General features: G+C 42.8%; 1 protein-coding gene across 1 annotated transcript in view; it reads right to left on the reverse strand.

Moving 5' to 3' along the window:
* The window catches only part of zswim8 (zinc finger, SWIM-type containing 8), a 198279-nt gene that overhangs the window by 86721 nt on the left and 91189 nt on the right, over positions 1 to 20369 (reverse strand). Inside the window, 1 exon segment of the mRNA XM_052041760.1 lies at positions 18312 to 18484. Coding sequence (XP_051897720.1) covers positions 18312 to 18484 — 173 coding nt within the window.

Below are 20369 nucleotides of genomic sequence, written 5' to 3' on the forward strand. Positions count from 1 at the left end.
TCCCGAGATTGCTACCCTTGAGGTCCTGTTCCTCAATTTTCTGCCTAGCTCCCTGAACTCACTCTTCAGGACCTCATCCCCCTTCCTACCTATGTCATTGGTGCCAATATGGACCACAACTTCTGGCTGCTCTCCCTCCCACTCAAGAATTCTGTGGACCCGATCAGTGACATCCCGGACCCTGGCACCTGGGAGGCAACATACCATCCGGGATTCATGCTCACTGCCACAGAACCTCCTGTCTGTTTCCCTGACTATCGAGTCCCCTATCACTACCGCATGTCTCTTTCCCACCCTTCCCTTCTGAGCAGCAGTACCAGTCCCAGTGCCAGAGACCTGGTAACTGCAGCTAGGCCCCTGCAGGTCATCCCCCTCAACAGCTTCCAAGGCAGAAAACTTGTTACTGAGGGGAACAGCCTCCGGGGCTCTCTGTCCTGTCTGCCTGCCTGACTTCTTCTTCCTCTTCCCTCCCCTGACCGTCACCATTCTATCTGCCTCCTCAACCTCAGATGTACCTACCCTAAGGGGGGTGACTGTCACCTGATGCACCGTGTCTACATAACTCTCTCCCTCCCTTATGCTGCGCAGTGTTTGTAGCTGCGACTCCAGCTCATCAACTCTGAGCCGAAGTTCGTCCAGCCTCAAGCACTTACTGCAGATGTGGCCATCTTGGACCGCAGCAAGGTCCACGAGTTCCCACATCAAACAGCTGCAGCACACCACCATGTCCTCCATCTGACTACCTTTCTTTTTTCCCTAGTTAGTCCCACCTACAAATCTATAATGACCAAAAGCTAAACCTTGCCTTTACCTACTTACCAGCTACTTACCCTCCTTGCCCCTTCACGCCGAAGCCCCTTGAGTCAAAGCCCAGAACACTCTGCTGCCACTCACTACGCTGCCCACTCTATAGGCTGTTTGCTTTTTAAGCTGCCCGCGCCGTGCCGCGCCTGCGCAGTCCAGCCCCCACTCGACTACTTAAAAAACTTATTAAAAAATCTAAACCTTACACTAAAAACCCTAACAAAAACTAACCCTTACACCCAAAAACCCTAATAAAAGTGATAAACAGAGAAAACACTTAGCTGCTCCGAAGTCCTCCGAACCGAAGCCCGAGTCCTCCGCCCTCTAATTCAGGAGACTATTGATATACTCCGCCCAACACCTTCCCAGAACAAACAAGCTGGCTCGATTGGCACTCCATCCACCACTTCAAGTGTTCATTCCCTCTATCAATAAACAGTAATTACGCTCTGGAACTCACTGCCTGATGGTGGCTGAACCAGAATCAATCAGCACCTTCAAAGGGAAGCTGGGGAAGCATGAGAGAAAAGAATTTGCAGAGCTACAGAGAAAGCGCAGGGGAAAAGAAGCGATGGGATTCAGAATGGATTCAGGAATCAGTATGGATTCAATGGGCCAAATGGCCTCATTCTGAGCTGTAACAATTCTATGATTCTAAAAGTACCTCTAGAATTCATGACTTCCACCACCTGAGAGGACAAGGGTAACAGCTTCCTCTCCAGGTGGCATGAGAGCCTTATCCTGACTTGGAAATGTACTGCCATTCCTACATCACTGCTGGGTCTAAATCCTGGAACTCCCAGCTCAACGTCACTGGGGGGCACCTTCATCTCTTGGTGTGTGTAGTTCATGATGGTGGAAATACCTTCACCACATGGCTTCAATGGATCAAAGTGGCAGCTTACCATCACCTTTTCTGGGACAATAAATGCTGGCACAGCCAATGGCTCCCACCTGCACTCAATCCAAAAACAGCTGAATGGACTCAAGAAGCAGACCTCAGTGCTCTGATCTAGGGTGTATCCACTAATGAGATTACAGCAGCTCTTTCCGAATCTCCACACTCGCAGAATTCCATGAGAGAGATGCAGAGATCACAGCGAGGCACTGGAGTTCAGGGCTGGTCTATCACAGTCTGCACAGGGCTGTGGTTGGACACCCTGAGGAACTAGGAAGATCTCCCCCAGATTTATTTTAGACACAAATACAGATTATCCCAATTATCTGAAACCAGCTTGTTGCAGCAATTAAAGATGGTCATTAAACTTAAATGAAGCATCCCACCAGCAAGATCTGGACTGGTCTACTCTACTTCTAACACTCAGTGCATCTTGTGATGATTTCCAGATGTCATCCGCATTCAAAAACAACTTTTTTTTAAATTAATTCATGAACTGGCAAGTCCAGCATTTATTGTTCTTGTCTAACGAACCAAGGAGGTGGATAAAAATCAACCAGGTTTGTTCGGCCTGGAGTTATGTGTAAGCCAGATGGCGAGGGCGGCGGATTCCCTTCACGGAAAGCTAACTGTGAACCGGGTGAGCTTACGACATAAAAACAGAAAATGCTGGAAACACTCAGCAGTTCAGACAGCATCTGTAGAAAGAGAAACAGGTAATATTTCAGGTCAGAGACTCTTCATTAAACTGAGAAAGAAAGGGAATTTCTCTGATAAGGTGAAGCAATGGAGTAGTTAAGATAACAACAAGCTTCTCGGTCTGTGTGATGTGTTGCTAATGAGTATACAGAGAGAAAACAGTGAAGGTAAAGGGATGGTAGACAAAAACAGCCCATTCTCATACAAAGAGAAACAGCAAGTTATTTAAAGTTGGAGAATTAGATATTGAGTCCTGCAGGCTGCAATAATCCAGGAGTCTCATTTAACAGAGATCAATAGATTTCTGGATAGTGAGGTAATGAAGGGATGTGGAGATAGTGCTGGAAATCGATTCTAACAGAGAAGATCAGGATAAAAGGTGGGGAAAATGGTGGAGCAGGTTCAAAGGACTGAATGACCTACTCCTGCTCTTATTGCTTATGTTTCACGGTTGCCATCACTTCCGGATTTATGTACGTGAAGTTAAATTCCTCAGCTACTATGCTGGGATTCGAACATGCTCCTGAATCTCAGGAACACACTTCTGGAAGCTCATTCATACCTTAACCACTACAGCATGGTGCCCACAGATAAAGTTTTACTTCTCGAAAGAAAGGCTTCCCTTCCAGCACACTCCAAAGCACTTTACAACCAATTGAGTATTTCTGAAGTGCAATGACTGCTTTAATATAGGGAACATGGTAAATAACGACCATATATATTGTGGTTAATAATATTGATTGAGAGATAAGCACTTCTGTGCTGATCTAAAGGAGCTGAAGACACAGTTGGAATAATATCTCACTTCATGTCACCTATCACAGTACACCACTGCAGTGGATAAGGAGGAGGCTTGAACATGGAGCCTTGTGACTCTTCCCTCAGAGTTCCAACCACAGAGCTACAATTAACATTGTAATCCTAATTTATATTAATTTGTGTAATTTATATCATTTATGTTTGTAATGTACTGTACTGCTGTTGTCAAAAGCAAATTTTCATGGCATTTATACCCTGGGTATGCATGCCCGTGACAATAAATTTGAAGTTGAATCTCACTGTGGAATGTTTTCCCATGCTAAAGGTGATATATAAATGCACAATTTATTTGTAATTACAAGCCTCAAGTTCTCTTCAAAAGCTTGCCTTCATAACACTTAAAACTCACTCCATTTTGCAATTCAAAGGAACTTGGCAGGAAGTTCAGAATGACATAGATAGAAATTTAACAAGGTCACCACCAAGACCTTTCACCATCTCGGATTTATTAAATTCCTCTTTGAAAGTCACTGTTGAATTTACTTCCACATCCCTTTCAAATGGAGCCTTCAAGATCACAACAGCTCACTGCATAAACAATACACCTTCTCTTCACACCTCTGGTTTTTGCTTCAGTCAGCAAGCTCTATCCTCCGATTACTAAAGCTTCTGCCAGTGAGACTTGCAATTTGAGCAAAACTGAGCAACTCTACCAAATCTCCATTAAGGAGAACAAGTCTGAAACGTGCCCCCGCCGCCCCGCCCCCCCAGTGATTCTAATAAATCTGTTCTGCAATCTCACCAAAGCATTGATATCCTTCCAAAATCTTAATGCCCAAAATGAGACACGTTGGGCCAGATTGCACTTATCCTACTCCCTACCCAAACAGTCCACCAATGGAGCCCACCTGCCTACATGAATCTGATCTAGATATAGACATCTAGCAAAGAAGAGCGGCTGTACCCAAGAGCCCCTGTACTCATGAGGCAGGGTGGATGGTGAACAGTGGCTAGACCTCAGGTGGCAGAGCCTCAAACTTGCAAACACACCTCCGTCCTCCTCCTTCCCCAACACTTCTAATGGCCTTTTGACAGGTCTCCAAAATATAAAAGGAACAATTTTAAACATTTCCAAACACCATTAAATATGTTAAACAAATCAAAATCAACAAGTTATTGAATGCTTGAAAATAAGATCTTGGAAAGATTTAGCAGAACACTTAAACTTATATCCCATCTCACAGTATTATATGATGCATTAAAATCAATATAAAGATATCCCTAACACCTCCTAAGATTGGCATGGAATTTACTGGCGAGCTGAGGGTAATTAGCTCGAGTTCCAGCCCCCCAGCTGAACTTCAGTGAAGGAGCACAGCATGGCATCAGTTTGCCAAAGGCAATCTCCAGATTTCCACCGTCGTACACGACCAAGTCTCAGTGTCAATGTTTTGGGATGGGTGACAATGTGAGCTGGCAGCTGCGCCGTCATTACCCTGCAAGATCTAAGCCATAACGATTTAAAAAAAACAATTAAAGAAGATGCCACATAAACAATTCCAATTGATTTAAGAAGGTTTTTCAAAGAAAACTAGTTGCAGAGACTGAGGTAATGCAGTGAACTGTGCCAACAGATTTACAGGTTGGTCATTTTTTTTGGTTCCAGCACAGTAGATTATCCAATTATTGAAAAGCACTCTGACCTGAACACAGAGGCACAAGATAGATAGCAAGCCAATGGTCATAAATTATGCCACACTTTGATCTCAACACACTGAGATTCCAAAATCGGTAATCCATAACTCTCTAAAGCAGAGAACTACAGCTGTTTGCTTCAAGCACTATACAGAAGAAAAGAAATGCATCATCACCAGACCGTCTCCGGGTTTCTGCTCATCAGAAGTCAATAAACAAGAGACAGAGACTTAAAGTACTAGATGGAAGGATTAAATGGGTTTGAAAAATGTATCAACCAAAGAGCAGTGGGGTTCTGGAATTCTCTGTCCCAATAGAGTGGCAGAGAAAGAAGCTCACTTCACTACCAGAGGCTACTTCAAGCTTCAGGGATGATGGTGTTGCACCCTAGATGGTGCCCTCAACTGCTGGATTACAGAGTCTGCAACAACTGCAAAACCTCACACAGGACAGGAAGACCTCCTGCATCGGCTGCACTTGACTCAGCCAAGTCTCTGCACCATTCGTTCCTCTATAGGCTCCAATCTTCGCCGCACATGGTACTTGCTAGTCTTCTCTCTAATGGAGGCTGTTGCAGAGCTTGCGGTTCCAGCAACCGCAATCACGAGCAGTTGCCTTCCAGTTGTCCAGTTCCTTGAGGTGCCTCCTACAGATGTTTTTTGAAGCACAAGTTTGGACACCCTATGCGACATAAACCGAGAACATAAGCCCTGATGGTGTATGAAAGTACAGAATAATCTCGGATGTCGGAAATCTGAAATAGAAACAGAAACTGCTGAAAATACTTAGGTCAGGCAGCACCCGTGGAAGGAGAAGCAATTAATGTTCCAGATCCTGGAGACTTCATCAGATACTGCCTGAGTATTTCCAGTATTTTCTGTTGTAGTCTTTGCAGTCAAACTAGCTTCATTGTCAGGTGAAGATAAAAGTAGTATTTTTATCTAGTTTTATGCTTCCTTTGATCCAAACCTTTAAATGACACTTGGACAAACAGTTGGAGAGAAAAGTTTCAGGGATAACAGAAACACATGGGTGCTGGGACCTCAGCACCACTTTCCTGCAGTAACCCTGTCTTCCTCAATTCCCTAATCCAAAAATTGATCAAACACTGTCTTTGAAAGAACCAGCACTCCCTCAATGGGCTACATGGTCTCCTCATTTGCTGTACTATTCTATTATTCTTTGGCCTTCAAGGGATGGCCAAGGGTATGGCAATGGCACGGCAATTTACTGGGTTAATTGTCCAGAAGCCTGGACTCGACGATGTGTCATACAGTTAATGTTTCAACCATATTAAATTTGATAATGGTTTAATCCCCAAACAAAGAAACATTGGTTTTCTGGACTAAGCATAATCATCCATGCAGAAAAGAACAGGACAGAGACCCGGGTTCGAATCCCACCACGACAGCTATGGATTTAAATTCAGTTATAAGATAGGGTCAAACCAAATGGTAGGATGGACTCAAGAGGCAAGACAGCCTCCTCTCGCTCCTATCTTCCAAGTTTGACTGTGACAGAAAAATATTTTTTTAATTACTTTTCAGGAACACGACATTGCTGGCATTCATTGTCCATCTCTATCTGCCCCCTGAGAAGATGGTGGTGGCAACTTGAGGGGCTTGTAAGGCTACTTCGTTGAAGAGTCCACCACACAGGAGGGTCCAGAGTCATATTAAGACCAGGCAGGGGAAGGATGGCAGATATCCTCCCCTGTATGGCATTCGTGAATCAGATGGGTTTCTACAATTCTACAACTATCTTTCTCCCAGGGTCGAAATGTCTAATACTAGAGGGCATACATTTAAGGTGAAAGGGGTTAAGTTCAATGTGCAGGGCAAGCTTTTCTTTTTACACAGAGAGTGATGGGTGCCTGGAATGTGCTGCCAGGGGTGGTGGTGAAGGCAGATACAATAGAGGTGTTTAAGAAGCTCTTAGATAGGCACATGAATGTGCAGAGAATGGAGGGATGTGGACATTGTGTGGGCAATTAGTTAAGTTAGACATTTAATTATTAGTTTAATTAGTTCGGCACAATATCGTGGGGTGAAGGGTCTGTTCCTCTATTCTTTGTTCATGCTCTAATTCAGCAGTTTCCATGGTCTTTACTAAGACTTTGCTTCAGCCATGGGCAAGACATCAACCAACGAATTACCTGATAAGGGTTCTATTTCCCCTGCACTCCCATTGCCCATCATGCTTTTCAAAAGACACAAGGCTCTTCCAGGTTGTTTGTGTTCAATGTCCCCGAGTTATTGACCCTTTCCCCAATGGGTAGGGTCTCTCTGCTACTCTGATACTCTTCATTATTTTAAATACCTCCATCTGATCCCCCTCACCCCTCATAACCTTCTCCATTTCAAAGGAAACAACCCAGTCTATCCACGTAACTGAAGCGCCTCATCCCTGGAAACATTTTAGTACGTCTCCTCTTCATCCTCTCCAAAGACTTCACCTCTTACCTAAAATGTTATCTGTGTTACCATAGAACCAAAGAACAGTAAAGCACCATACAGGCCCTTCGTCCCACAATGTTATGCCGACCTTCAAACCTCACCTAAGACTATCTAACCCCTTCCTCTCACATATTCCCCCTATTTTAAATTCCTCCATATGCCTATCCAACAATCTCTTGAATTTGCCCAACGTATCTGCCTCCACCACCACCCCAGGCAGTGCATTCCATGCCCCAAATACTCTCTGGGTATAAAAACCTTCCTCTGATATCTCCCTTGAACTTCCCACCCATCACTTTAAAGCCATGCCCTCTTGTATTGAGCATTGGTGCCCTGAGAAAGAGGCGATGGCTGTCTACTCTATCTATTCCTCTTAATATTTTGTGTACCTCTATCTGAAGACAGCAGTTTTGAGTGAGATCAGGTAAAAATACCGCTCGGCTGCATGTGAGAGGTGCCACAGAGCTGCAGCAGTCTAATACCACAGTTATAGGCAGCCCCGTGCCCAGTGTGTGGATAAACACCAGGTACCACTGCTATCGTCATCCTGTGCCAAGGGTGTTCCACATACTAAATACCATGTTTACAGTCGTACTGCGCCTGGGGTAGGGATTAAATACCAAATACCAGAGTCACAGATACCCTGTGCCTCAGGTATGGCCAGATACCAAATACCACAGTCATAGATATAAATCTCTCTCAAAACTTTTGTTATTTGTTTTTACATATCTGGCTGGCATTGGATTTTGCTCTAATTGTTCCTTCCTTATTAATCTTTTAATCATTCTTTATTTTATCTTCCACCTAATCTTCTGACCTGCCATCCATCTACGTGCTTTCTCTTAAAAGTAGGATATTACCGTTAACGTTAGTTAAGCACAAATGGTGCATCCTCCCCTGGAATTTTGCTTTCTCGTTGGAATGTATCTCTTCTGTATATTCTGGGAGACTCCCTGAAGCAGCTGGAAGAACTCAGCCAGTCAAGCAGCATCTGTTGAAAGCAGTCAGCGTTTCGGGTCGATAACCCTTCCTCAGAACTGAAGGGGCCTCAGAAGGGTTGTTGATCTGAAACATTGACTGGTTTCTCTTTCCACAGATGCTGCCTGACCGGCTGAGTTCTTCCAGCATTTCTGTTTTAGTTTCAGGTTCCAGCATCTACAGTTGCATTTGCTTCCCCTTAACATCTCTGCCACCGGATCGCAATCAGTCCTTAACATTGTGCCAGATTGGTTAGCCGTGTTCTCACACCTTCATATTTGCCTTTATTTAAGATTAAAATAGTTGTCCCTGATTTATTCATGAGATTTCCACCATTGCTGTTACTGCACTGCCAAGGCTGGCACTGGTTATGCCACAACTTAATGCAGCAAAGCATCCCAAGGAGCTTCAAACGATAGTTATTAAACAAAATCTGACACCGAATCAAACAAGGAGCAACAAGAAAGGATGACCAGAACCCAGGAGGAGGTTGTAAAAAGCCTCCAGCAGGCAGAGAGGTGGAGGAGAGGATGCCAGATCTCAGGGCACAGACAACGGAGGCACAGCTGTCCATTGAAGGTTCTCAAAGAAAACAGGTGGTTAAAAACGTGGCCGTGACTTATTGGTCAGCATTCTCACCCAGAAGGTCATGGGTTCAAGTGCCACTCTTGGAATTCAAACACAGAATCTAGGCTGACACACCAGTGCAATACAGACCAGAAAACACAGGAGCAGAATTTGGCCATTCGGCCCATCGAGTCTGCTCCACCATTTGATTATGGCTGATTTATTTTTCCCTCTCAACCCCATTCTCCTGCCTTCTCTCCGTAACCTTTGACGCCCTTACTAATCAAGAACCGATCAACCTCCACTTTAAATACACCCAATGACTTGGCCTCCACAGCTGTCTGTGGCAACGAATCCCACAGATTCACCACCCTCTGGCTAAGGAAGGAGTACACAGCGAGTGCTGCAACAGAGACATTGAACCAAGGCCCCACCTGCCCTCTCAAGTAGTGGTAGAGGATTGATTGGGATTATTTCAAAAGAACAGGGGAGTTAGCCACAGCAACCTGGCCAATATTCATTTGGCAACCAACATAATTAAAAACAGGTCCTCTGGTTACAATCACATTGCTGTGAGTGGGAACTGGCCCCACTCAAAATGACTGTTGCATTTCATTCACTGCAATAGTGACCACCGTTCAAAAGTACTTCATTGACACGAAAGGCATACCAGAAATGCAAGCCTCTCTTTCTGAAAACAGTGACTGGCACATTTTGCAGTGTTGGTTGCTATAGCTGGAGCTTCTTACTTGTAAACAGCTCTTCCCAGTGAATTTTTCCCGAGGGGTCTTGCTTGAATCGAAGGCTACGGGCAACACAACATCAGATTGTTATCTAGAGCATGGACGTCAAACCAAAATCAAAGCTGGTGAAGCAGCTACCAAGAGTTAACAATCACGGCACTGGGAGCTCACATCACAAACCAAAAACATGAGAGCTTGAAAGCAGAAATAACATGCCATTGGGCAGAGTGCTTGAAGAGCATAACCCTGGATAAACACACTACTCTGTAGAAGTATTTTTTGTGTAAAGATTAGAAAATGCCTTGGGAATTTTTTGTTGCAATCCAAACTTTTCAGGAGTGTTGCATCTCTCAGTTTGCCCCATTAGTAGACCGCCTCTCAAAGCATTCATGCAACATTACTTGTATGAGAAATTTTAGCCAATCACGGGGCAGAAAGACAACGGGGCAGCTGGGATTCTGCTGAAATGTAGGACACTTGGCACGTCTTGTAGGTTGAGAAAAAAAACTGAGGAATTTAGGAAAAGGAGGGTGGCTCAGTCACATCAGGTACAAGGAAAGGTCAGTATCACACCACATTTTGCTGTGCATCTTTTTCCCATCACAAAGCTTTAGATGAATTACACACCAATAATTGCTTGCATGTTAATCTCCCCAGTATTTTGCTACCAAGTGTTGGCTCATTAATTTTAGCACAAAACCAAATACAGAGATAACTTTTGTTCACCTGTGTTGGATTCGACTGTTTTAAGTAGTTTTTTTAACATGCATAGTGTTTAATACACCTCAAGTGGCTGCACAAGGAACGGGCGCTTCCTAGCTTATTGGGTCATCCATCAGGTGACTATGCGGTTTTTTCCATTGGTTGGTTTGGCCATAAGTATCTGATAGGTTTCCTGATTGGACTATTGTTAGCTAAGGAGTACCTCTTATCTCAGGTATAAAAGGTGTCATTTTTTGTTAATCTCTCTTGCTCTTCCTCACCCCCCACCCCCACCCCCCGCCCCCCAAGCCTGAGCTCATCTTTTGTTCCTTTTGTCTTGGCTCATCAAAGCCAGTGCCATGTGCTCTGTGACTGTTTCTTTGTTTTAAACTTTTCCAATAAAACTTTGTGAAGCACCAAGTTGTTTACAACTCATTCCTGGACTCCTGAAAGAACCTGTGGATTCGAAAATAACCGGATCTGACACCCGGTAACATCAGAGCTGACACAAGGAGCACCACACAGGAACGGGAGCTGATATTCTTTAGGGGAAACCTTATTTCCAGCGTCCTTTCAGTCTCATCATGCCTAAGACAATAGATTGGTCTAAAAGCCACCTTGTCCTCAACGATCTAATTATTGGTCAGAACTACAATCCACAACATTCATTACCAAAACACTGCTAGGCTTCTGTGACAGCTGAGCCCAAACTTACAATTGCTACCACTTAGGAGAACAAAGACAGCAGACACTTGAACATTTCACCACCAGCAGGTGCCTCTCCAAGACATACGCCATCCTGATTTGGAAATATATCACCGTTCCCTCACTGGGTCTAAATCCTGGAATTTCCTTCCCAAAAGCATTGTGAGAGCACCTTCCCCAGAAGGTGAGGTAATCTTGGGAATTCATCTCGGTTTACCAACCAGACCCACAATCAATGAGTTAGTTTGAAACAAGTGGAAAATGCTCGAAACACTTGGCAGGTCAAGGGGCAGATAAGAGAAAGAAAAACTAAAAACTAGAGACTGCAGATGCCAGAATCTGGAGCACAAAACAAACCACTGGAGGAACTCAGCGGGTCGAGCAGCATCTGTGGGGAATTGTCGACGTTTTGGGTTGAATCCCTGCATCAGAAAAACTGAAGGTTGTGGTTTCAGGTCCAAAGGCAGAAACACTATATTTGCTGAAAATCAGAAATAAAAGTCAACCACTTGATACGTTAACTTGCATTTTTCTCTCTCCACAGAGGCTGCCTGGCCCACTGAATATTTTCAATTTAGTTCACGTTTCCTGCATTTGCAACATTTTGAGTTGAGACAACACCCTTATGTTGAAACAGTGCACCAAGCATTTCCTATCCAGGGCAGTAACTCATGCTGGCTGTGACGAGGTGCAATCAAATAGGCTATTGATACATGACACTATGACACCAGTGTTCAGCTTCTGCCACATCCTCACAACATATATTGACCATCTGGTGATGTGACATTAGGGAACACAAGTTTATCAGTCTGATGTTCCTTTCACAGACATGGAATAGCTGGGTGGAAATAAAAGGGTTCTTCAGCTGAGTATTCTAATTCAAGTCAATAGGATGTGCCAATAAAGTGTAAATAAATGTGTTTACTGTCAAGAATCCAACTTATTTGCCATCAGGCAGGAGGTACAAGAGCCTGAAGACCCACACCTCAAGGTTCAACAACAGCTTCTTCCCCACTGCCATCAGGTTCTTGAACTGACCTGAAAAATCTTAACACTACCACGGACTATATATTTTTTCTCTCTCAACTTGCACTAATGTCATTAAGCTTATTTTGTTTATTTTTGCTCATGCATAAGTAACCTATAATTTATGTTAATTTAAATTTATGTTAACTTACGTTTATCACATTTGTAATGTACTGAAAGCTAATTTTCATGGCTTTTATACGCTGGGTATGTGTGCCTATGACAATAAACTTGAACTTGCTACCTCATAACCACCTCCATAAACCAAATGTAACACCATCCAGGAAGCAGATTAGCTTCACAATGGCCGGGCTTCACATGCATTGCTAGCACTTTGCCCATCACTAAGTGTCCTTGACCTCAGTGGCTTGGTAGATCATTGGGAGGAAGACTGTGGGTCTGCAGTCACATACAGGCCGATTTACTTCCTTAGACAATGAAGATGAACCAGATGGGTTTTGATAAAAACAATCCAGGAGTTTCATGGCCACTGTTAATGGTGCTTGCTTCATAGCCCAGATATATTTAACTAAATTCCCCAGTTGCCGTCATGGGGTCTCAACCATTGTCAGCTGACATCAGCATGAAAATTAAAAGAAAAATGTAGATGCTGGATTACTAACATAAAAGTTCAAGTTTATTGTCATAGGCAAACATACCCAAGGTATAAATGTCATGAAATTTAGCTTTTTACAGGAGCAGCACATTACGAAGATGAGAAATATAAGTTAACATAAATTATATATAACTTACATGACAAAATAAACATTCTTAGACATTCACAACACTCAGGCCATGACAATTTTTTTTTATTTTTCCTTTGCATTTTAAAAGGTAAGTAATATACTAGGATAAGATTTCTTTATCAGTCCATGTACATCAAAACACACAGTCCAATGCATTTTTGCGTAGAGTGTTCTGGGGGCAGCCCGCAAGTGTTGCCACGCTTCCGGCGCCAACGTAGCATGCCCACAACTTCCTAACCCGTACGTCTTTGGAATGTGGGAGGAAACTGAAGCACCCGGAGGAAACCCACGCAGACACGGGGAGAACGTACAAACTCCTTACAGACAGCGGCCGGAATTGAACCCGGGTTGCTGGCACTGTAATAGCGTAACGCTAACCGCTACACTAAACAAATAACAAATAATTCACTTCACCCATATGAGCCCACACCTTCATTCGATTGGGGACTGGCCATGCTTGCAACAGGTTTAACCCAGCAAAGAATCAGAGGCAGATTTCCCAGCCTGGCCTTTGGGAGGTTGGCAGAATCTCTCTCTCACATGCCCATCAATGCCTCATTAATTTGCCTGCCACGCATCTACACCAAGGGCGGATTTAGAGTAGCCAATTAACCTACCAGCACGTCTTGGGAGGAAACTGGAGTACCCGGGGAAAGTTTACCTGGTTACAGGGAGAATGTGCAAACTCCACACAGACAACCCCCAAGGTTAGGATTGAACCCAGATCCCTGGAGCTATTTGGCAGCAATGAATTCTCTCATCCCCACAGCATCTTACAATACAGTGAGATGCAAAATGCCAGGTTTTGACAGCTTGAAGAGAAGCAGATCATTTTACTTTTGAATCTGCATAGATGTGTGTCGAGCAATTCCAGAGTATTTACTTGATGTGGATATACATTTCAGTCAGCCGAAGCAATCTAACCTTCAGGAATTTTTTTAAATCTCCTGAAAAAACTTGAATTCCAGCTCTTACTACGGAAAAAAAAATCACTCTTTTCAATCGAGCATTCAGTTTTAACTAAGGTTAAATTACAAACTATAAACCAATTGGGAAGAGAGTACATTTTCTACAATCCTTGTTTGTGTGATTCTCTGTATTTTTAAGAATGGCAATCTACCTTAACAATCAGTGACATGAAATTTCCTGTGATGTGCATTCCACGTTTACACAGACCAGTATTTGCTAGAAGTCAAATCACAGAGTTGAATCATGGTTAATTTATGCACATGTTGGGGGAAAAAGCACCTTGTCCACCAGGAATGTCCAAGGAGAAGTACTAAAAGTTAGGAATTTTGGGAGAAAGTTTCTTCAAAACAAAATACATCTCACATGGCACTTTATAACCTACATTCCTCACAGCTTCTCATAGTCTGTCAACTTACAAGAGAGTTTGATTGTGAGTTGCTGCACACCACATCCCTCCACATCTCTTTTTATTTGGGAATCTCAAAAAAGAAAAGTTGTTCACAATTTATTCAAATATATAGAAGTATAGATAAGGTATCTTTTATTAGTCACATGTACATCAAAGCACACACTGAAATGCATCTTTTGCATAGAGGGTTCTGGGGGCAGCCCACAAGTGTCACCATGTTTCCGGCGCCAACATAGCATGCCCACAACTTCCTAACCCGTACGCCTTTGGAATGTAGGAGGAAACCAGAGCACCTGGAGGAAACCCACGCAGACACGGGGAGAACGTACAAACTCCTTACAGACAGCAGCCGAAATTGAGCCCAGGTGGCTGTGTGTTTGATAGAATCAGTTTTCACATTTATCCCATGAAATGAGCCAGTTTCAGCAGTTTTTTTTTGCACTTTTTTTAATTTTGTAATTTATAGTAATTTTTATGTCTTTACACTGTACTGCTGCTGCAAAACAACACATTTCACCTCATATAAGTCTGTGATATTAAACCTGATTCTGATAATAGACTGCAGATGAAGGAAGCAGACAGACTGGAAAGAGACCCTGTCCATGGAATGAGCTCAGACCAACACTAAGGTGGGTCTGGAGTATCCAAACCCCATTGTGCTGTCACAATGTCTCTCCTTCTCCAGTGCCTCTTCACTGCCATCCAGCTGTGGGGACTGCACTCCCCAGGTCTATTCTCATCTGTCTAGATGTAGCAAAGAGTCTCCAGCAATGGCTCCTCCTCCCACACTCAGACCACCACTCCTACTATCAGCTTCTACTCTAAGACACTCCTTAAAACCCCCTTGTTGACCAGCCATTGTAATACCCCTTTATGAGGATTTTGTTTGAATACTCTCCTGCAACATCCCTTGGAACGTTTTTGCAACTGGCATGACCACATGAAATGTAAAAAGTTTCAGCAACACCTCTCCCAACAAGACTGGAGATCAAGGAACATCCTAATGAAATGCAGTACTGATACAAGTAGGGCCAGAACACTGACTAAGAAATAGAGTGAACAAAGGAAGGGTTGAAACATCCAAAGGAGCCATCTTGCTGCAAGTGACAATTGTCACAGAATTCTTAACAACTCTGTCAACTTAATTCCTTAATAAGTAACCAAGATACCATGTGCACTTGAATTGCCAAGACATAGTCGGTTACAGAGTGCAGGTAAATGTAATTAGTATACATGGGTACTTGATTGTCAGCATAGCACAACTGATTTATTAATTAAGTTGCATCCAGAACAAAGCTATCTTCATTAGTTACATGTACATCGAAACACACAGTGAAATGCACCTTTTGTGTAGAGTGTTCTGGGGGCAGCCCACAAGTGTCGCCACGCTTCCGGCACCAACACAGCATGCCCACAACTTCCTAACCCGTACATTTTTGGAATGTGAGAGGAAACTGGAGCACCCGGAGGAAACCTACGCAGACACGGGGAGAACGTACAAACTCCTTACAGACAGCGGCCGAAATTGAACCCGGGTCGCTGGCACTGTAACAGTGTTACGCTAACCTCTACACTACCGAGCCTGCCCTCTTAAAATGCAAATCTTAACAAAATAATCTCTCTCCACACCATATTTTGTATGCATTTTTTCTTTGATCTTGCACTCTAATTACTAATTCCCAGGGCTATCCACCCATTTTCCTTTCAATAATACATTTAATGTTTAATTTATTACTTGCCCCATCTCCTTTACTGTAGATTGAGCCTTTCCTTATCTTCCTTGTTTACCCTGTCACAGACTTGATTACTCCTTGTATGGTACCTGTATACTATTCAATATAATCTGATGGGCATATAATGAATATACCAATATAGCTGTATCCACAGCGGTATGTTGCAATCACAAGCAAGTATCTTCAGTTAATTTAAGTGCAAATTCATAAATCTTACAATAGGTTCCACTCACTGGGAGAACATCCAGCACAAAGTAATTTAGCCATCTTGATGTTCCTCTAATCTTTTAGTTGTACCCACATTATCTGAGTGCCACATTCTTACTAACTGGGCGGCGCGGACTCGTTGGGCCAGAAGGGCCTGTTACTGTGCCATATAAATAAAGTTTTTTTTAAAACAACATTTCTTTCAAACCAAGCAATACAATGCCAATCAACTTTGATTGCCTCTGTTAATGAAAGGTGTAAACAGGATTTAGTTTCAACTAATATTAAAATGTAATAATAGTTAATTATCACATTTTAGCCAATATCCTGGTCATTTGAGCTGTCATATAAACATTGATTTTCTTGCAGAATATATCTCACTAACACATACCCAATTTACAAATTTTCAAATCCAGTGCCCGCAGTGCAGAACTGTTACTCTGTTGTGCTTTTAGGAATGAACCTGCTTTGATCTTACTTGTACCAGTGGTAGCAGTTAAGCACTGCAGGATTAGTAAAATATTTTGCACTTCAGTACTAGTGCCACCTAAATTTTGACTGGATCATTTTACCCAATGCTCCTGGTTAAATACATTTGGATACCAGAATGTTTGCATGTTTTCTTGTGTTGGAGAACAGAGAAACGTTGCAAGGTCTAACTTCGTTGCTCTCAAGAAATAAGTTGCAACTTACCAATGAATGAAACTGAGATGCAGGAAAAGACCAGCAGGTCTTAATCATATTATGTTACTGTTCACGAAGGCAAGTTACCAGGAGAGCACAACCAATAAAATAACTTTTATTGAAGGCAGTCAGCACTCAGCTAACAGCAGCACCTGGTAAACCCATATATCAAAAGTCATAGCACATCGTAGACACAGTTCTTGAAGGAAAACTCACAATCATCTATATATTGCAATAGTGACCAGACCATTATAGCCAGGCACCTCTTCAGAGACCCCAGGGCTCCAGCACTCCACGAATCACCCATAAACTCCAATGCGACTCCAGCTCAGGCCATTGTTCATTCCAGAATTTGATTTCTCCACCACTGACAGATTTGCCTTCAGCTGCTGAGGCTGTAAGCTCTGGAATTCTCTCCCTGAACCTCTCCATCTTTCTTTCTCTTTTAGGGTGTTCCTTAAAAGCTACCTGTTAGACCACACTCTCTCCCACCTCCTTTGTGACTCTCCATCCATTTCCAATTTGTCAACTGGCTCAGAAGGTTTTATATGGGATGTTTTACTGAGTTAAAGCCACTTGTTGGGTCCCATGACAAACAAATAATCTCGAAGTCGATAACCACAAGTCACAGACGTAAAGGGATAGAAAAGGTATTGTTGACAATAATGTGTTTTCAGTTGACTTTTACTTCCTCTGTAACTGTAACACTTTATATTCTGCATTCTGTTATTGGTTTCCCTTGTACTACCTCAATGCACTGATCTGATGAAGTGATCTGTCTGGCTGGCAGGCAAAACAAAGTTTTTCACTGTACCTCAGTACATGTGACAATAATAAACCAATAAAGAACATTACATTTCCATCAGGCCTGTGGAACAGAAGCACAAGGAAGGAATGGATCATTTCAAACAGAGAAAAGGATGAAGACACAAGAGACTACAGACGAATCCCAATGAAGGGTTTCAACCCAAAACGTTGACAATTCCTTTCCGCCCACAGATGCTGCTCGACCCGCTGAGTTCCTCCAGCAGATTGTTTGTTGCTACAGAAAAGGATGAACCTGGCGCCAGAGCGTGGCGACTCATTACAAGCTGCTCTATGCAGACCTATACATTACTTCTCTTATAACTGTTCTACATTTTTTTAAATCTAAATTCCAAGCTGTTACTGCTTTTCCCTTGCAGCACCTCGATTTACTGATGTGATGAAATGATCTGTGTGGATGCCATGCAGAACAAAAGTTCTTCACTGTACCTTGGTACACATGACAATAATAAACTAAGTTACACTAATGTGAAGGTCAGAAGATTGGAAGTTGGGTTGGTGGTGAGGAAGTCAGGCAGACAGCACCTTAGGCAAATTTGTCTGCTAACAGACCACAAATGGTGAATCACCCACTTATGCCAGCTGACTACATCTTATATCCATCCCTCCTTAAAGTACTTATCATGCCAAAAGTCCAAGTAACCTGCCAAAATGTAACGCAGTTTCCCAAATTACTAAAATATTCCAACACGGACACCGTACTCACATTGTGTATCCTGAAGAGGCAGAGGGCCACCACATGAGCACACCACTTAGCTCCTGCTCCACATGTACAGCTGCATGAGGTTATCCTGCAGCGGTCAAACATTACGGCCACATTGAACGCCCCTTTAGCTTGTGCAGTCTGCAGAGGAACCACAGTGGCACTCAGGTGAAATCCTGGGTAGGGGAAAGAGAAGGAAATAAATCACTTAAGTGCTCAATGATCCCACAATAATCTAAAGCATGCAGCGTTATAATTTAAAATTCTGTCTGTGTGCACGACCTGTCACAATGCATTTGTCACTTTTGTATTAACGTTTCCCCATTTTAAATTTCCCATAGCGAATTCATAATATAAACCTCCTGTGTTACAGGGCACAACTGTTGGGTTTCCAAGATGAACATATGCAATGCTGATAGAGTTTTGAAAATCAGAGAATTCAAAACCCAGTTAATCAGCAAAACTTTAAATGAAAAAAATGCAAATGCTGGAAATCTGAAATAAAATGTAATGCTCAGCAGATCAGGCAGCATCTATGGAGAGAGAAACAGAGTTAATGTTTCAGGTCATAGACTGTTTGTCAGAACTGTATGTGTGCAAATTTTGTAAAACTAGTTCATTCTTCCTTACCAACTGAAGTGGGAATCGGAATCAGACTTATTATCAATGACTTATATGATGTGAAATTTGTTGTTTTGTGGCAGCAGTGCAGTGCAAGGATTACTATAAAGTATAAAAATAAATAAATAGTGCAAAAAGAAAGGAATAACGAGGTAGTGGTCATGGACCATTCAGAAATCTGATGGTGGAGGGGAAAAAGCTGTTTCTGAATCATTGAGTGTGGATCTTCAGGCTCCTGTACCTCCTCCCCGATGGTAGTAACGTGAAGAGGGCATGTCCCGGATGGTGAGGGTCCTTAATGACGGATGCTGCCTTCTTATGGCACTGTCTCTTGGAGATGTCCTCGACGGTGGAAGCAGTGTACTGTATGTTAATACTTGTGATATCACTGTATGACACATGCCGTCCAATGTACATCGAACTACAGGTGCCACACTATATTACACCATTACCAATGGCTCATGTTGGCATCATCCAACCCTGCAAACTTTAAAATAACACGTTTATATTTATGTAGCACTGTTCACATTCCCTTCAGTGATTTAGAGCTTTTGGTAGTTAAAGTGCAGTCAGGTTTTGATGTAAAAGATGCAAACAACATTGTAATAATGGTCAAATATGGATAGATGTCAGTCACAAATTTTGGTGTCTCTGCAGTGGTTCTTGAACTCATGAGCTTCTGACAGAACAAAGAGTGCTGTCCAGTGAGCCACAGCTGATAGCACTGTATAGAAATTCTTATGCTCTAAGCAATCCTAAACTTCTAAATTCCTGCAGGCTTTGCTATTTAACTATGAATATTGTTGATGCATATGTGCCATGCACCATGATCTGATTATTCTTCAATCTGAGATCACTCCCCAGCTTAAAGTTACACTTTAAAACACCTCAGGATATTTGTGTCACCTTAAAAAAAAGCCAGCAAATGCCACAGCTTTCCAGCTGTCAACCAGCTGTTGACAAGGTTCACAAGCTGCAGCCGCAGGTCCATAGATATGAAATAGAGTACTTTGACTGTTTGCAGAGGGAAAGGGGAACCAAGGTAAGACAAGACAACCCCATCAGCTTCCAGACAAACAACTCCAATAACCCCAACAGCAGAATAACAGAGGCTTCCCCAAACCAAAGGTCAACTAGCAAATCAGCTCCTGATGTGAGAGAGCTATAAGGAAATGGCCCTCATCCCCCAAAGAGAGATACTGTAACTGAAGTGAGAAAGGTCACATACCCAAAAGGGTTTGATTGGTATAGGACGACTCGAGGACATGCAGTTGAATAGTTTTTACTGACGTGCAACAGTGTTGAAATCAAGTACTCCCTTGGCTTGATATACTGCAGGATCCTTTCCCCCACTCCCAACTGAAGGTTGTCTCCCACACTTCCCACATCAAAAACTCAGGAATAAAGAGCAAAGGATTGTCATTAAAAACCCAAACAGTT

The sequence above is a fragment of the Pristis pectinata genome, chromosome 30 (assembly GCF_009764475.1).
Source record: "Pristis pectinata isolate sPriPec2 chromosome 30, sPriPec2.1.pri, whole genome shotgun sequence".
Taxonomy (NCBI): Eukaryota; Metazoa; Chordata; class Chondrichthyes; order Rhinopristiformes; family Pristidae; genus Pristis; species Pristis pectinata.